The following is a 15,705-nucleotide window of genomic DNA, read 5'->3' on the forward strand; positions in this document are numbered from 1 at the left end:
GTTATGGCTAATATATATAATTGCATTTCCTGTTATTGATTTGATAGTTTTTTTGTGTTATTTTGTTGTGTGGCAAATGTATGTTTCGTATAAATAACATTCAGGGTGCAACAAAAAAAGTTGGAAACAAAACATCAGAAATAAATGGTAACACGGTTTTTAATAGCTTGTTAAAATCTGGCTTGGTAAAGCCAAAAAATACATAGTCATAAATAAAGCATACAGAAACCATAAATTAACCAGTTTCAAACCCCCTCCCTCCAAAGAAAAAAAAAAACATCAACTTTTCTCAATTACAACAATATATTCCGCATCTCTTTACAATATGAATATTACATACTTTTGGTCCTTAGAAGAAACTACAGGTTTCACACAGAAATATTAGGATCCGTCACTTTCACAAAAATAAACTTCCTGAAACAAAAACAAACACAAATAAATTCAAACAAGCTCGACATCTCTAAGAGAAAAACAAAACTGTACAATTTTTTTAAAGGGGTGTTTAGACAAATTACTAGTAGCACTTTAAATATATACAGAATTGTCATCAGTCCAATAGTTTTAGACGCTTAGGAAGAGTTCATTAACGGTCTAGAATACACACCTTGATAATATGAGGTGTCGCTGGAAATTGGTGAAGATTCTAAACCAGTTTTGTTCGTTACAGAGCTCATAGCTAAACTGCCGGCCATTGGGGACCCATAGCCAGAATAATGCATCACCTGTTCGTATGCTTTCAAGTCCATTTTATGGTGATGGTGATTGTGGTGATGGTGATGATGGTGCTGCTGCTCAGAGGACATTAAGTTATTAATAGAGAAGGGGTGATTAAACGAATAATGATGTTCTGGTTTTAGATGGGATTGGGCTTCATGGGACAAGACTGAATGGTGTTGGGAGAGCAAATGCTGGGCTTGGGAATTTGGAGAATGTGTGTGGTCTGGGCTTAAGCCTTGGTTTGACTTCATATCTACAAGAGACCTTTTCTGTTCTTGGCATGGAGATGAGCTTGAATGAGGAGATTCGTTGCCCCCCGAACTATCTGAGCTGTTAGTGGCAGCTGACCCAACACTCGATGCTCCCTCTGACAACTTTTTCCCACCACCTTCTCTGGGAGTATGTTTCTTGTCACACTTGAAGCGCTTTTGTCTCCTCAGATAGCAACCATTCTCAAACATGTTCCCTGAATCTGGGTGTAGAGTCCAAAAGGAGCCTTTTCCAGGTTTGTCTGGAGACCTGGGCACCTTAAGGAAACAGTCATTAAATGACAGTGAATGGCGGATGGAATTCTGCCAGCGCTGTTGATTTTGACGGTAAAAGGGGAAGAGGTCCATTATCCACTGGTAGATCTCGCTGAGGGTGAGCATCTTGTTGGGTGACTGCTGTATAGCCATGGTGATGAGCGAGATATAAGAGTAAGGTGGCTTGGCATGGGTGTAACTTCTCCGGTACGTTTTAGGGTCTCTAGACCTATTAATATTGGATTGTCCATAAATAGGGCTCATTGAGTTTATGTTGGTGTATGGTGCCAAAGCGTTCATAGAAGTTGCCTGGGCGCTCATGGGGCTCATGCTAGGGCTTAAGTGGGTAGCCATGCTCGCCACCCCTGTACCCATACCCGTCATAGCCCCAGTGCTAGGAGACATGCCAGCCAGAGATGGGCTCATTCCAGTGTTGACATAGGACATATTCATAGAACCAGCTGTCATATTGGCAGTGGTACTCATGGCAGACATACTCATGTAAGTGTTCATTGTGTTCATACTAAGCCCAGCATTCATGTTGCTCACAGTGGTATAACCCTGCAAAAGAAAATGAAAATAATCAATTACCAGTTTAAATTAAGTAAAGGTACGTACAACATTCAATAAAATCTATAAAATATTTTAGCTTCCTTTACTAAACTAAGGTGTAAAAATGTATTATTTGAACAAAAAATATTCAAAACGCACGAGAAAAAGAAAATAGATACTAAATCCACCCAAATATTTTATTGGATAAAATGGCTTATCAACAATTCCCAACAGACTCATTGTTTTTAATTTAATTTTAAATAATTATTATATTTCCATGTATTTCTGTTCCACGAAGGTTAAAGTTTAACATTATTAATACAGTGAAAGAAACTCCACCTACTAAATACATGCCAGGCAAAAGGATCATCCACTATATTCAGAGGAAAGAATTCGGATAAATATTGACTTTTTTTTTTTTTTATTCTCCGTCACTTTTATTATTGTTGATTTAATATAAAAAAAAAAAAAAAAAATCTAAAAAACCCACAATTTGTTTCGAAATTAAAATAATTACATAAAAATCACACCCCAATATTCTTTTTTAAGACCCCCACATGCACACACAAAAGATAAATATTAGATAATCTACAAGAACACACCATTTCTCTGATCAGATGAAAATGTCACCTGTGAGCAAAAACTGATCCTTCTGTAAGTTTGATTAGGTGTTATATTTACAAGAAGAAACTTTTTTTTTTCTCTCCCTCTCTCTCTCTCCCCCCAATCTTCCTCCCCCCCACCCCAAGCCAAACATAACTTTGTTGGGATAGTATGTGGCTCAGTCATAGAGAAGGATTTGGAGGCGCCACAAGTCAATATTTGATCACAAAGTTAATATTATCCCAAGGCTAACAGTGTCCTATAAAGAGACAGAATCAGAGAAAAGATGACATACAGTAGAAGAAGGTTGGTTTTACCTCTGGTTCCGCATAGTAGCTGCTCCAGTCTGAGTGTTCGTGTCCTTCCATTTTCACAGCTCCTAGCATACTGGAAGCAGACTGTATGGCAGTTTAAAATTTAACAGCTACAACAACTACGACAGCGATAGCAACACACAAAAAGAGAGAGAGAGGGAGAGAGAGAGGAACCCTCCCTCTCCAGCACTCCCTCTCTGATCAAGGAGGGGGAAGAGAGTTGTGCAGGTTGCTCTGCTGTTCAGCTCCTCAGCACAGGCTGCTTGGGTGCTGCAGTGAGTGGGCTGGAGTTTGTGAATGAGACAGAACAGACTGAAGAAGTGAGAGGTGCTGTGAAACCTTGAAGCTGATGATAATGATGATGATGATAAAAAAGTGTTGCAGTGACGTTGGTGGTGGGTGATATAGCATCCAGCTTCAGACGAGCCTCCAATCCCCAAGTACTCGCCAGCCCATTTGAATAATCAGCTCACACCTAGGCGTCTTGGCCCCCTATTGTACACCTGCCTTGCACTCAAAAGAAAGCCAATTTGAATAGATTCATTAAGCTTTAATCTGATTGTTCAACCTAAAGGGGAGGGAGGTGAACTCTAAACCCAGGGAAAAAAAAAAATAAAACTGCTTTTATTGCCCCTTTTTTTAATTGTATCTGGGCTTTTTATTATTCTTTTGCTTCAAGACAGATACAATGAAGCTGTGTGGTATGAAATAAATGATACAAGTTTGTATCTATCTCTCTTCTTACCATTACACATTTTCCTGTGGATTTGAGTAACATTTTAAAGTATTTATAATATGTATATCAGCGAGTGCACAGAATCAAACATATATCACACGTTTCGTTTTCAGTTATATACATTTATTTTGTATTTTTTTTCTGTAGAAATGAACCAAATAGCAGAAAACACGATTAGTTACAGAGACATTCTGAAATATATGTTACATAAAGCAATAACTGAGAAAATAAAAAACCCACACCCACATTTAATATAAATATATATATATATATATATATATATATATATATATATATATATATATACTTTTTAAACCCACACCCACATGATATATATATATATATAAAAAAGAAATACTAAAAAAACGATAAACTTCCATTCAGGTCCAGGTTGCCAATATTTTCTCAGAATTTCAGCCAGGAAAAATGTCACCTTCAGCTATTAAGTCAAGAAAGCAATAAACATACCTGTGATACAATAAGAAATTACTGATATTATTATCAGTTAAAAGAAAAATCCATTTAGATCATGCGATACAAATACAAAAAATATCCATATCGAATCTATAACATGTAAAATAAAAATAATAATAAATAAAAAAATAAGGAATATTTGGATCTATAAATAAAAAGCTAGCGGACTTGCAGTTACAGGTCCATCTGCTCAGAGTGCGGTTCCTCTGCTTGTTCTTACAGCTCTACACAGATCAACAGAGCTGCAACATATATTTATTCTGGAGGACACGTTTGCTGTTTGAGATATTAAACAAAGTAAAGTTTATTTAACGTGTTTGATCATCACAGATTTAGCAGATCGTCTCAGCGATGGTCAATAAATTGGGCCTTAGGAAAACAAGGAAATTCTAAAGTGGAAAGAGGCTTACTGTTTCGTTTGCTCAATCATAGAACATGCACAGTCCTTGCAGTCAGCTGATCTTAAATATATAGAAATTATCTGTATGCATATATACACTTGCACACACTGTACACACACACACAGACAGTATACAAATACACAGAGGCTGTATACAAATATACACAGTACGCTCACACACACAAACGCGCATAGGCAGTATACAAATTAACACACAGATTGTATACAAATAAACACAGACAGTACACTCACACACACACATAGACATTATACAAATACACACACAGATTGTATACAAATAAACACAGCCAGTATACTCTCACACACACATAGACAGTATACAAATTAACACACAGATTGTATACAAATAAACACAGACAGTACACTCACACACACACATAGACAGTATACAAATACACACACAGATTGTATACAAATACACACAGCCAGTATACTCTCACACACACATAGACAGTATACAAATTAACACACAGATTGTATACAAATAAGCACAGACAGTACACTCTCACACACACACAGACATTATACAAATACACACACATATTGTATACAAATAAACACAGACAGTACACACACACACACATAGACAGTATACAAATACACACACAGATTGTATACAAATAAACACAGACAGTACACTCACACACACACATAGACAGTATACACATACACACACATATTGTATACAAATAAACACAGACAGTACACACACACACACACACACACATAGACAGTATACAAATACACACACAGATTGTATACAAATAAACACAGACAGTACACTCACACACACACATAGACAGTATACAAATACACACACATTGTATACAAATACACACAGACAGTACACTCATACACACACACACACACACACACAAATAGACAGTATACAAATACACACACATTGTATACAAATACACACAGACAGTACACTCACACACACACAGTATACAAATACACACACAGATTGTATACAAATACACACATACAGTATACTCACACACACATAGGCAGTATACAAATACACACACAGATTGTATACACATAAACACGGAAATTGCACTAACACACACATAGACAGTATACAAATACACACAGATTATATACAAATACACACAGACAGTACACTCATACACACACATACATAGTCAGTATACAAATACATACACAAACTGTATACAAATACATACAGAAAGTACACAAACATTCACACAAACATACACACACAGGCAGTATACAAATGCACACAGAGACTGTATACAAATAGACACACAGACTGTATACAAATAGACACACAGACTGTATACAAATACACACGCTCACATACAGACACACACACACATACACAGACAGTACACACATGAACACATACACTCACACACACACATATACACACACAGGCAGTATACAAATACACACAGACACTGTATACAAATAGACACACAGACTGTATACAAATACACACGCTCACATACAGACATACACAGACAGTACACACATGCACACATACACTCACACATATACACACACACACAGGCAGTATACAAATACACAAATAGACTGTATACATACAAATAGACACAAAAACTGCATACAAATACACACGCACACATAAAGACATACACACACAGTACACACATGAACACATACACTCACATACATACTCACACACACAGACAGTGTACAAATACACACACAGGATGTATACAAATACATGCACCGACTATACAAATACACACAGAAAGTACACACACACACAGGCAATATACAAATGCACACAGAGACTGTATACAAATAGACACATAGACTGTATACAAATACACACGCACACATACAGACACACACATGCACACAGACAGTCAGAATACACACACATACTGCATACAAATGCACACATAGACTGTATAGACACACACATACACTCACACATACACACACAGACAGTATAAAAACACACACACAGACCATATACAAATACACATAAACCCACACATACACACTCACTAACTCTCACACACACACAGAATACAAATACACACACAAACTGTCTACAAATAGACTCTGACAGTACACACACGCACACATACACTGACACACACATACAAAGTATTCAAATACACACACAGACTGTATACAAATACACAGATAAAGTACACACACATATACAAGATACATACATACATACATACTTTATACAAACACACAGTAGACACAGACATACAAACACAAATACATATTATATATGTACACACTGTACAAACACGCAATGTACACACACATTGCACACACACATACACACACAATACATACATACACCGTAAAACGCACACACACATATACAGTATATTCACAACTTACATACATAAACACACACACTGCACAATACATAGTCATGTAAGTTTTAACAATAAAATCTGATACCAAATCTGAATATGTACTTTTTTTTCTCTCCAGATACATTTATCCTTCAGTCATATTTTCTGTTTTCAAACAAGAACTGATAGTCGACAGCATTTAATTTTCTTTAAAAAAAAAAATGGTTGTAATCTAAAACAATATTTTCTTCAAGGTTTGCCTATAAACAGGTTGCTGTTTTTGTGAAGTTTATGTAACAGAGATACCTGTTATATTAATTTTAACAATTTCACAGACAAAAGACAGCATTTACTTCCAGTTTCAAGTATAGAGAAAACGTTTAAAAAGCTTAGTAAATAGTGTAGTAACTGTGATTGTGGTGCGGCCAGTGCACACTTCACTAGCATAAGAATTAGTTGTTTTCAAATACAGTGGCAGGGCTCCCCCTCTTGCTGATTCATTGAATCGGTGCAAAGAATAGAACAATTATCAGTCCCCATTTTCTATTACGATTTAAAGATCTATTTTATAAATGGGTTACTAAGGAGAAGGGTGAATGGAAAACCTCAAATGTTGTTAAAACTATATATAATATATATATATATATATATATATATATATATATATATATATATATTATATATATATATATATATATATATATATATATATATATATAATCCAAAGCTTGATCGACTTGTAAAGAGACATCTGATTGATCAGAAAAAGTATCTTAGTTTTTAACCATCTTTGCCAGAACTTGAACTCAAATAATAAAAATTCAGCAAAAATATTTCTTTCCAACACTCTACTTTATGACGTAGTACTTGTAACTAAAACAATCGCAGGGGAAGTGTGTTATACAAACACTGTGCCCTAATATGAATCTATTTTTTTTTTTTTTCATTGGTACAACTAAATACACAATTCTCATAAAGTTAAACTTTATTGATCTAAATATAATGTATTTTGCTTTCTGTATAACAGTCTTATCAAATTGCTGTATAAAGAAACACTGTTATGTTACTCTAGCATACAGACCAATATTAGGGACTATAATGTATGCAAAGCTCTCCTGTCATATTGCTACTGATCATGTCTATTTTAACTGTTTAAATGCTTGAAATATATATAAAAAAGTCATTTTAAACCTTTATATCTGAAGAACCACTTCCATTTAAAAAATAAATAAATAAAAACGACCCACCAGGCAACAATAAACATCTCCATGCCAAACATAAAATTGGTGCAGCATTTTATTTTTTTATTCATTTTATTTTTTTTGTGGTCGGTTGGTTTAAAAGGTACCCCAAAACCTGTCAATAAAGCATTTCACACATTAGCAGAAAAGTTTCAGGACAGCTTTCCAGGTTCACCCATAGTAGCCATGAATAGAAAATAAAGCAAGCACTCTCTGAACTTCACAGTAACATGAACATAAAAATCACATGTATAATTACACTATAAAATGGCTATTTTGGAGCAGTAACAGCCCCTTTCTCAGATAAATTTTAGTAAAACACCAGTAATTGATAAAGTGAGCAGTTCAAAAGCTTAGCCAATCAAAATATGAAGTACTACATTTGCAAACATTAGAAAATGAAAATTGTATCAACACTATTGAAAAAAGAAAACATATTGAACATAACCTACATCAGTCAATTTAGGGAATTTCACATTTGTGACGTTAATAAATGTTCAAATTATGAAACTGCAAATTCTCACGGTGCTGGTAAGGCATTCATTTGTATATATCTGTACATTGGAACTATTTAGGTTTGAGAATACATATACAGTATATGATTTGCAGATTATAAATTCAGCCATGGTTTCAACTAGGGCTCCTGCCGATGCTGACCTATAAGGGTAAAAAAAAATACATTTGTTTGGACAAGGCTCTGAAAACCAGTGTGATTTAAGGCTAATACATTTGAAATCACATTTTTTATTTGAAAATAAAATAATGGTGACTATGGATGGGGCAGCATTTATAAATATAGTTACTTACTTTCATGGTAATATTTCAGAGCTAAGTTAACAATGTGTTTATGTATCTACTCAAATGCACAAAACTCAGGAAACTCTAAACTTCAAATTTGCTCCCACTGTGTTGTTTAATTAATGGAATCATATATTTCAGCCATTCAAGAAAAGAAAAAGAAATATAAAAAAGACCAATTTAAACTTAAAGGGACACTGAACCCATTTTTTTTTTTCTTTCGTGATTCAGATAGAGCATGCATTTTTAAGCAACTTTCTAATTTACTCCTATTATCAATTTTTTCTTCTTTCTCTTGTTAACTTTATTTGAAAAGAAGGCATCTAAGCTTTTTTTTTTTTGTTCAGAACTCTGGAAAGCACTTTTTTATTGGTGGATGAATTTATCCACCAATCAGCAAGGACAACCCCGGTTGTTCACCAAAAATGGTCCGGCATCTAAACTTACATTCTTGCTTTTTCAAATAAAGATACAAAGAGAATGAAGAAACATTGCTAATAAGAGTAAATTAGAAAGTTGCTTAAAATTTCATGCTCTATCTGAATCATGAAAGAAAAAAATTGGGCTCAGTGTCCCTTTAAGGGGTCTTAAATTCAATATATATATGTATGTGTAGGCACGTTTCAACCCTTAAAGGAACATTCTACTTCAGAAGTTTTATTGTTTAAAAAGATAGATAATCCTTTATTACCTATTACCCAGTTTTGCATAACCAACACGGTTATATTAAAGGGACACTCAAGTCAAAATTAAACTTTCATGATTCAGATAGAGCATGACATTTCTTTCATGTAATTGGCAAGAGTCCATGAGCTAGTGACATATGGGACACATAATCCACCAGGAGGGGCAAAGTTTCCCAAACCTCAAAATGCCTATAAATACACCCCTCACCACACCCACAATTCAGTTTTACAAACTTTGCCTCCTATGGAGGTGGTGAAGTAAGTTTGTGCTAAGATTTCTACGTTGATATGCGCTTCTCAGCATTGTTGAAGCCCGATTCCTCTCAGAGTACAGCGAATGTCAGAGGGACGTGAAGGGAGTATCACTTATTGAATACGATGATTTCCCTAACGGGGGTCTATTTCATGGGTTCTCTGTTATCGGTCGTAGAGATTCATCTCCTACCTCCCTTTTCAGATCGACGATATACTCTCAATTTACCATTACCTCTACAAATAACTGTTTTAGTACTGGTTTGGCTATCTGCTATATGTGGATGGGTGTCTTTTGGCAAGTATGTTTTTTATTACTTAAGACACCTCAGCTATGGTTTGGCACTTTATGCATTTATATAAAGTTGTAAATATATGAACTTCCGGTGGGAGGCTTAGCAAGATGGTCGCAAGTGGGAACTGCTCTGCTTGAGACCAAGTTATTTTTTCCTATTCTAGGATTAAATCTCCACCATCCTGCTAGCCCTTAACAGTTTTAGCTGTTCGGGGCATTTCTAAGGATCAAGCTTTACAACTCTTGGCCCCCGGAACAAAGGAAAGTTACAGAAGAGGAGAGAGCTGTGATACGTATGGGTACACAGCACAGCTGGGGATAAAGGAATAAACATGGAAATCTCCCCAGTCGCAACAGACTCTCAAAATAAAGACATTTTAACTGCCATACAGGGCTTGCTTCTGCCAGAGTTAACCAAGCTGGAATCTACCATACAAATTCTACTGGCCCAAACCCAAGTCATGGATCTCTCACAGGCGAATCCAAAATGGCGCTGCCTCCCCAGCAAAACCCGTTTGCAATCATATCAACATGTCTCCTGAGGCACATCAGAGATGGCACAAGGAAGGATCGAAGGGACAGCCACTGATGTTGGAGGGCTCTGGTCCCATGTTCAGAAACAGCGAGGAAACAGGACCCCCGGCAGTTATTAAGGAGGGGGCAATGAAAACCGCAAGATCTGACCCCGAGCTGCAGCGCGACCCCGACAATCACTTTCCTCCTTACCAGCCATCTCAGGTCGCAACACACCGGGCTGTAGGCCGATCACAGGGAGAAGTGTCAATTAGAAAATTGCTGCTAGCAACGACTCAGCTACAGTTTGCAATTGAAAGGCAGCCGGTTGCAAACCTATCAGCTCAACATTCATTAATCACCTGGATCAGATTTAGATTAAATGGGGGCTCAGATCCACCGAAAGCCGGTGTGGGTTGATAACATACAGCGCCCTCAACCAACCAATTTAAATGTGAATCTTTATTTTGTTTTTTTTTATTTTCATGCCACCTGCTATTTCGCTTTGTACCCATTTGAACACTACCCTGGGAACATTAAGACATTACAGCTGGTCACATAGGTTGCGCTCCTGGACACATCAGCACATTATTTACTAGTAGACACCCCGACAATAAATATCTTAAAGATGGAGGCATCCTCTTGCTAGGGAGACAGCTGTCCCTCTGACCCGCGGGCTTTGCCCAGATCTCACTGCGCAATGGTCCCCCACTGAAACACTATATGGATCCCCTGCCTTGTCAAAGTGCGCAGATGTGTGTTTTCCCCAGCGCTCTCAGAGAATCCTGACAAGTGATCTGCCCTTCTCAAGCTATCGTGCAAAACAGATTACATGATTATCAGACCTACACGACGGAACTAAAGTTAGGACCAAAGAGGGGATAGGCTAAAAAAAGTGAAGACACTCCAGCGGGTTCTTTTGGTGCTGGGGCTTGCCATTTGAATAGTACGTGTGTTTAGCTGATAATTAAGATGGCACCCCGTCATTCCACATCATATGCTGGGACTTTATGCAGACTGCGATAACACTAAATCTACTTTACATTGCAGGGTAATGTAACAATCTGTTTCTTGCTGAAGTTTAGCTGCGGGTATAAATTCTTGCCATCATGGTTACCATAGTTTTTGTTGAACTCTGACAATATCCAATACCCGTTTTTAATCCACCATGCAACTTTCATATTGATTATTATTACATTGTGTACTGCAACTAGGCTTGCTGTTCTGTTATTCTTAGTTCACTCCAGCTCACCACATGTACAGCACTGCCTATTAGTAAGTGGAGATCTTTTTGTTCTATAGACAGCCCAGTACATTCAGCAGCCATGGGTATTGTCCCTATTTTCTCTAACTAGGTCGTGTTTTTTGTTTTGTATGTTTGTTCCCCGCAATTAATTAATGTTGAGACCCCGCTGTGTGTCAGGTATATAGGTTTAGAGCCTTACAAATACACGGATAGTGGGCCCACTGTCCCTTGATGCAACCCTATTAATATTAATATTACTGTTATACCCTATCAATTGCCAGGTTACTTCTCCTATTATTCTCATGTTTAGGTCTTTAAGGGGAGAATGATGCCGCAGTAAATCGCTATCTGGTATACCCACGCCACATGACTAATGCAATGTTAACATGCAATGAGTTCCGAAGTTAAAGCCCTACATACACACAGGTTTAGAACTTTACATCACTTAAAATAGTGAATATACTGTGTATTCAACTCACATTCCTGTCTAACATACTCCAATGATTGGAATGCATATGTTTGCCTACTAGGGGTAACTTGCTCGATAGTATACCCCAGCTGATATTTAGGTAACCACCCCCTAACACTACCCCAAGTGGAGGTATCTCATGCCCTCAATACAAATTAATACAAGCATGTAAACTCCACATTGATATGCAATAAACATATTCGCACACATCACTTATGTTTTTAATTTATTTATCTTGACACTGACTTGTTCAGCTTTTTCTCTCAAGAAGATGAGGATTTACTTACTTCTGGGCCCACCCAATTATGTTTAGTTTAGTTTTCCATAGGTAATGTTATATTTTCAGGTTAGGTTAGGTTAGGTTTGACTATGTTAGGTTTTAAAAATAAAACCCCCAACAGCATGGTACTGGTGAATATCCACGCTAGCGCACTCTCTAATTCATATCAGTCATGTGTAGATCCTAATACGATATGAACCCTGTATATTGTTATATCTGACGACTCTGCGTTGATATATGCTAATGCATCATGTAACCTTACCAATTTTATATTACTGTACCACACCCTGTGTGGTGTATTTTTGTCTTGTCTTCTCACCACTGTACTATTTGTACCATTTGTTGGTTATAAATAATTTTTTATGTTACATTTTCAGGTTAGGTTAGGTTAGGTTTGACTATGTTAGGTTTAAAAAAAATAATAAAACCCCCAACAGTATGGTACTGGTGAATATCCACGCTAGCGCCTCTCTAATTCATATCAGTCATGTGTAGATCCTAATACGTTATGAACCCTGTATATTGTTATATCTAACGACTCTGCATTGACATATGCTAATGTATCATGCAACCTTACCAATTTTATATTACTGTATCCCACCCTGCGTGGTGTATTTTTGTCTTGTCTTCTCACCACTGTACCATTTGTACCATTTGTTGGTTATAAATAAAATTTAAAAAAAAAAAAGTTGTAAATATATGTATCGTACTTATATTTGCCATGAGTCAGGTTCATGTATTTCCTTCTGCAGACTGTCAGTTTCATATTTGGGGAATATAAACATCTTTTAAATGAAATTTATTTCTTACCTGGGGTTTAGTCTTTTTTTCAATTGACTACTTCTTACAAATTGTGGGCGGTATTAGGCCCGCGGGTGCGACAAATGCTTAAACTTATTGCGTCATTTTGGCGCAAAGATTTTTTTGGCGTGAAAGAGTACGTCTATGACGCAAGTTCGTCATTTCCGGCGTCATACTTGACGCCGAGATCTTTCACACGGTTGCGTCATTAGTGACGCGAGTGTGTCATTTCCGGTTAACTTTTTGTTTATTTCAATACCCCATTGATGTTTGCCTCTTGAATTTTTCAATATCAAAGGGCTATGCTATTTGCATTTTTTCCCATTCCTGAAACTGTCATATAAGGAAATAGATAATTTTGCTTTATATGTTGTTTTTTCTCTTACATTTTGCAAGATGTCCCACTTATGATCCTGCCTCAGAAGCTTCTGCTGGAACATTACTGCCTGACATCGGTTCTACCAAAGCTAAGTCATTAGTTATAAAATTGTAGAAATTATATCGCCGAATGTCATTTGTAATAGTTGTTTTGTTAACTTTTACATGCAGATAATGTGTCCATCAGTAATAGTACATTGCCAGTTGCAGTTCCTTCAACTTCTAATGTGCATAATATACCTGTAAATGTTAATGATTTTATTTCTGATTCTATTCTGAAGGCTTCGTCTGCATTTTCACCTTCAAATAAATATAATAGGTCTTTTTAAAACTTCTCATTTAGTTGATGAAATTTCAAATGACCAACAATATGATAATTTATCCTCTTCTTGATAAGGACCTATCTGATTCAGTAGATTCTCCTCAGACATTGACACTGACAAATCTACTTATTTATTTTAAATTAAGTACATGCATTCTTTATTAAATGAAGTGTTAATTACTTTGGATATTGAGGTAACCAGTCCTCTTGACGTTCAGTCTAATAAACGTTTTATTGCTGTTTTTAAACCTCCTGTGGTTTCTCCTGAGGTTTTTCCTATTCCTGAGGCTATTTCTGATATGATTTCTAGGAATGGAATAAGACAGGTACTTCTTTTTATTCCTTCTTCAAGGTTTAAAAATTGTATCCTTTGCCAGCAAAATCTATAGAGTTTTGGGAAAAGATCCCCAAAGTTGATGGGGCTATTTCTACTCTTGCTAAACGTACCACTATTCCTATGGAAGATAGTACTTCTTTAAGGATCCTTTAGATAAGAAGCTTGAATCTTATCTAAGGAAGGCCTATTTATATTCAGGTCATCTTCTCAGACCTGCAATTTCTTGGCTGATGTTGCGGTGGCATTAACTTTCTGGTTGGAGAATTTAGCGCAACATAATTGGATTCTGACATATCTAGCATTATTCGCTTACTGCAACATGCTAATCATTTTATTTGTGATGTTAGATCCATGTCTTTAGCTATATTAGCTAGAAGAGCTTTGTGGCTTAAATCTTGGAATGCTGATATGACATCTAAATCTAGATTACTATCTCTTTTTTTTCCAAGGGTAATAATTTATTTCAACTGTTACAGGGGGAAAGGGAGTTTTTTCTGCCTCATGATAAAAAAACCTAAGGGTAAATCTAAGGCTTCTAACCGTTTTCGTTCCTTTCATCTATTCTGATGAAAGATTCCTTGGGGGGAGGATTGAGTTTTTTATTCCTTATTCTAGGAATAAAAACTCAATCCTCCCCCCAAGGAATCTGCTTCCAATTAGAAGCCTTCCTCAAATTGGAATAAATCCAAGCCTTTTAGGAAACCAAAGTCAGCCCCTAAGTCTGCATGAAGGTTGTGGTCCTCATTCCAGCTCAGCTGGTAGGGGCAGATTAAGGTTTTTCAAGGATATTTGGATAAATTCTGTTCAAAATCAATGGATTCAGAGCATTGTCTCTCTAGGCTTTCGAATAGGATTCAGAGTAAGACCTCCTGTGGGAAGATTTTTTCTCTCACGTATCCCAGTAAATCCAGTAAAAGCTCAGCTTTCCTGAAGTATGTTTCAGACCTGGAGTCTTCAGGGGTAATCATGCCAGTTCCTCTTCTGGAACAAGGTTTGGGGTTTTATTCAAATCTTTTCATTGTCCTAAAGAAGAAAATTATTCAGTCCAGTTTGGATCAGAACATTTTGAATCGTTATGTAAGAGTACCAACTTTCAAGATGGTGACTATAAGGACTATTCTGCCTTTTGTTCAGCGAAGGACATTATATGTCCACAATAGACTTGCAGGATGCATACCTTCATATTTCGATTCATCCAGATCATTATCAGTTTCTGGGATTCTCTTTTCTAGACAAGCATTACCAATTTGTTGCTCTTCCATTTGGCCTAGCAACAGCTCCAAGAATCTTTTCAAAGGTTATGGGGTCCCTACTCTCTGTAAACAGAGAACAGGGTATTGCGGTGTTTCCTTATTTGGACGTATCTTTGGTACTAGCTCAGTCTTTGACATACTGCAGAATCTCACACAAATCAACTAGTGTTGTTTCTTC

General features: G+C 36.5%; 1 protein-coding gene across 2 annotated transcripts; it reads right to left on the reverse strand.

Annotated features, from left to right (window-relative positions):
• Positions 1-141: 141 nt before the first annotated feature.
• Positions 142-2,831, reverse strand: FOXA2 (forkhead box A2). Of its 2 annotated transcripts, XM_053709314.1 has the most exons (3): positions 2,714-2,831; positions 605-1,802; positions 142-414 (listed from the first exon to the last, which is right to left on the reverse strand). In XM_053709314.1, the coding sequence occupies exons 1-3, from the start codon at positions 2,780-2,782 to the stop codon at positions 398-400; spliced, it is 1,284 nt and encodes a 427-aa protein (XP_053565289.1). In that variant the 5' UTR covers positions 2,783-2,831; the 3' UTR covers positions 142-397. The 2 variants fall into 2 exon arrangements, with proteins under 2 accessions (XP_053565289.1, XP_053565288.1); XM_053709313.1 differs by having other exon boundaries at positions 142-1,802.
• Between the last annotated feature and the right edge of the window lie 12,874 nt (positions 2,832-15,705).

This window comes from Bombina bombina, chromosome 4 (assembly GCF_027579735.1).
Source record: "Bombina bombina isolate aBomBom1 chromosome 4, aBomBom1.pri, whole genome shotgun sequence".
In the NCBI taxonomy this organism is placed as follows: Eukaryota; Metazoa; Chordata; class Amphibia; order Anura; family Bombinatoridae; genus Bombina; species Bombina bombina.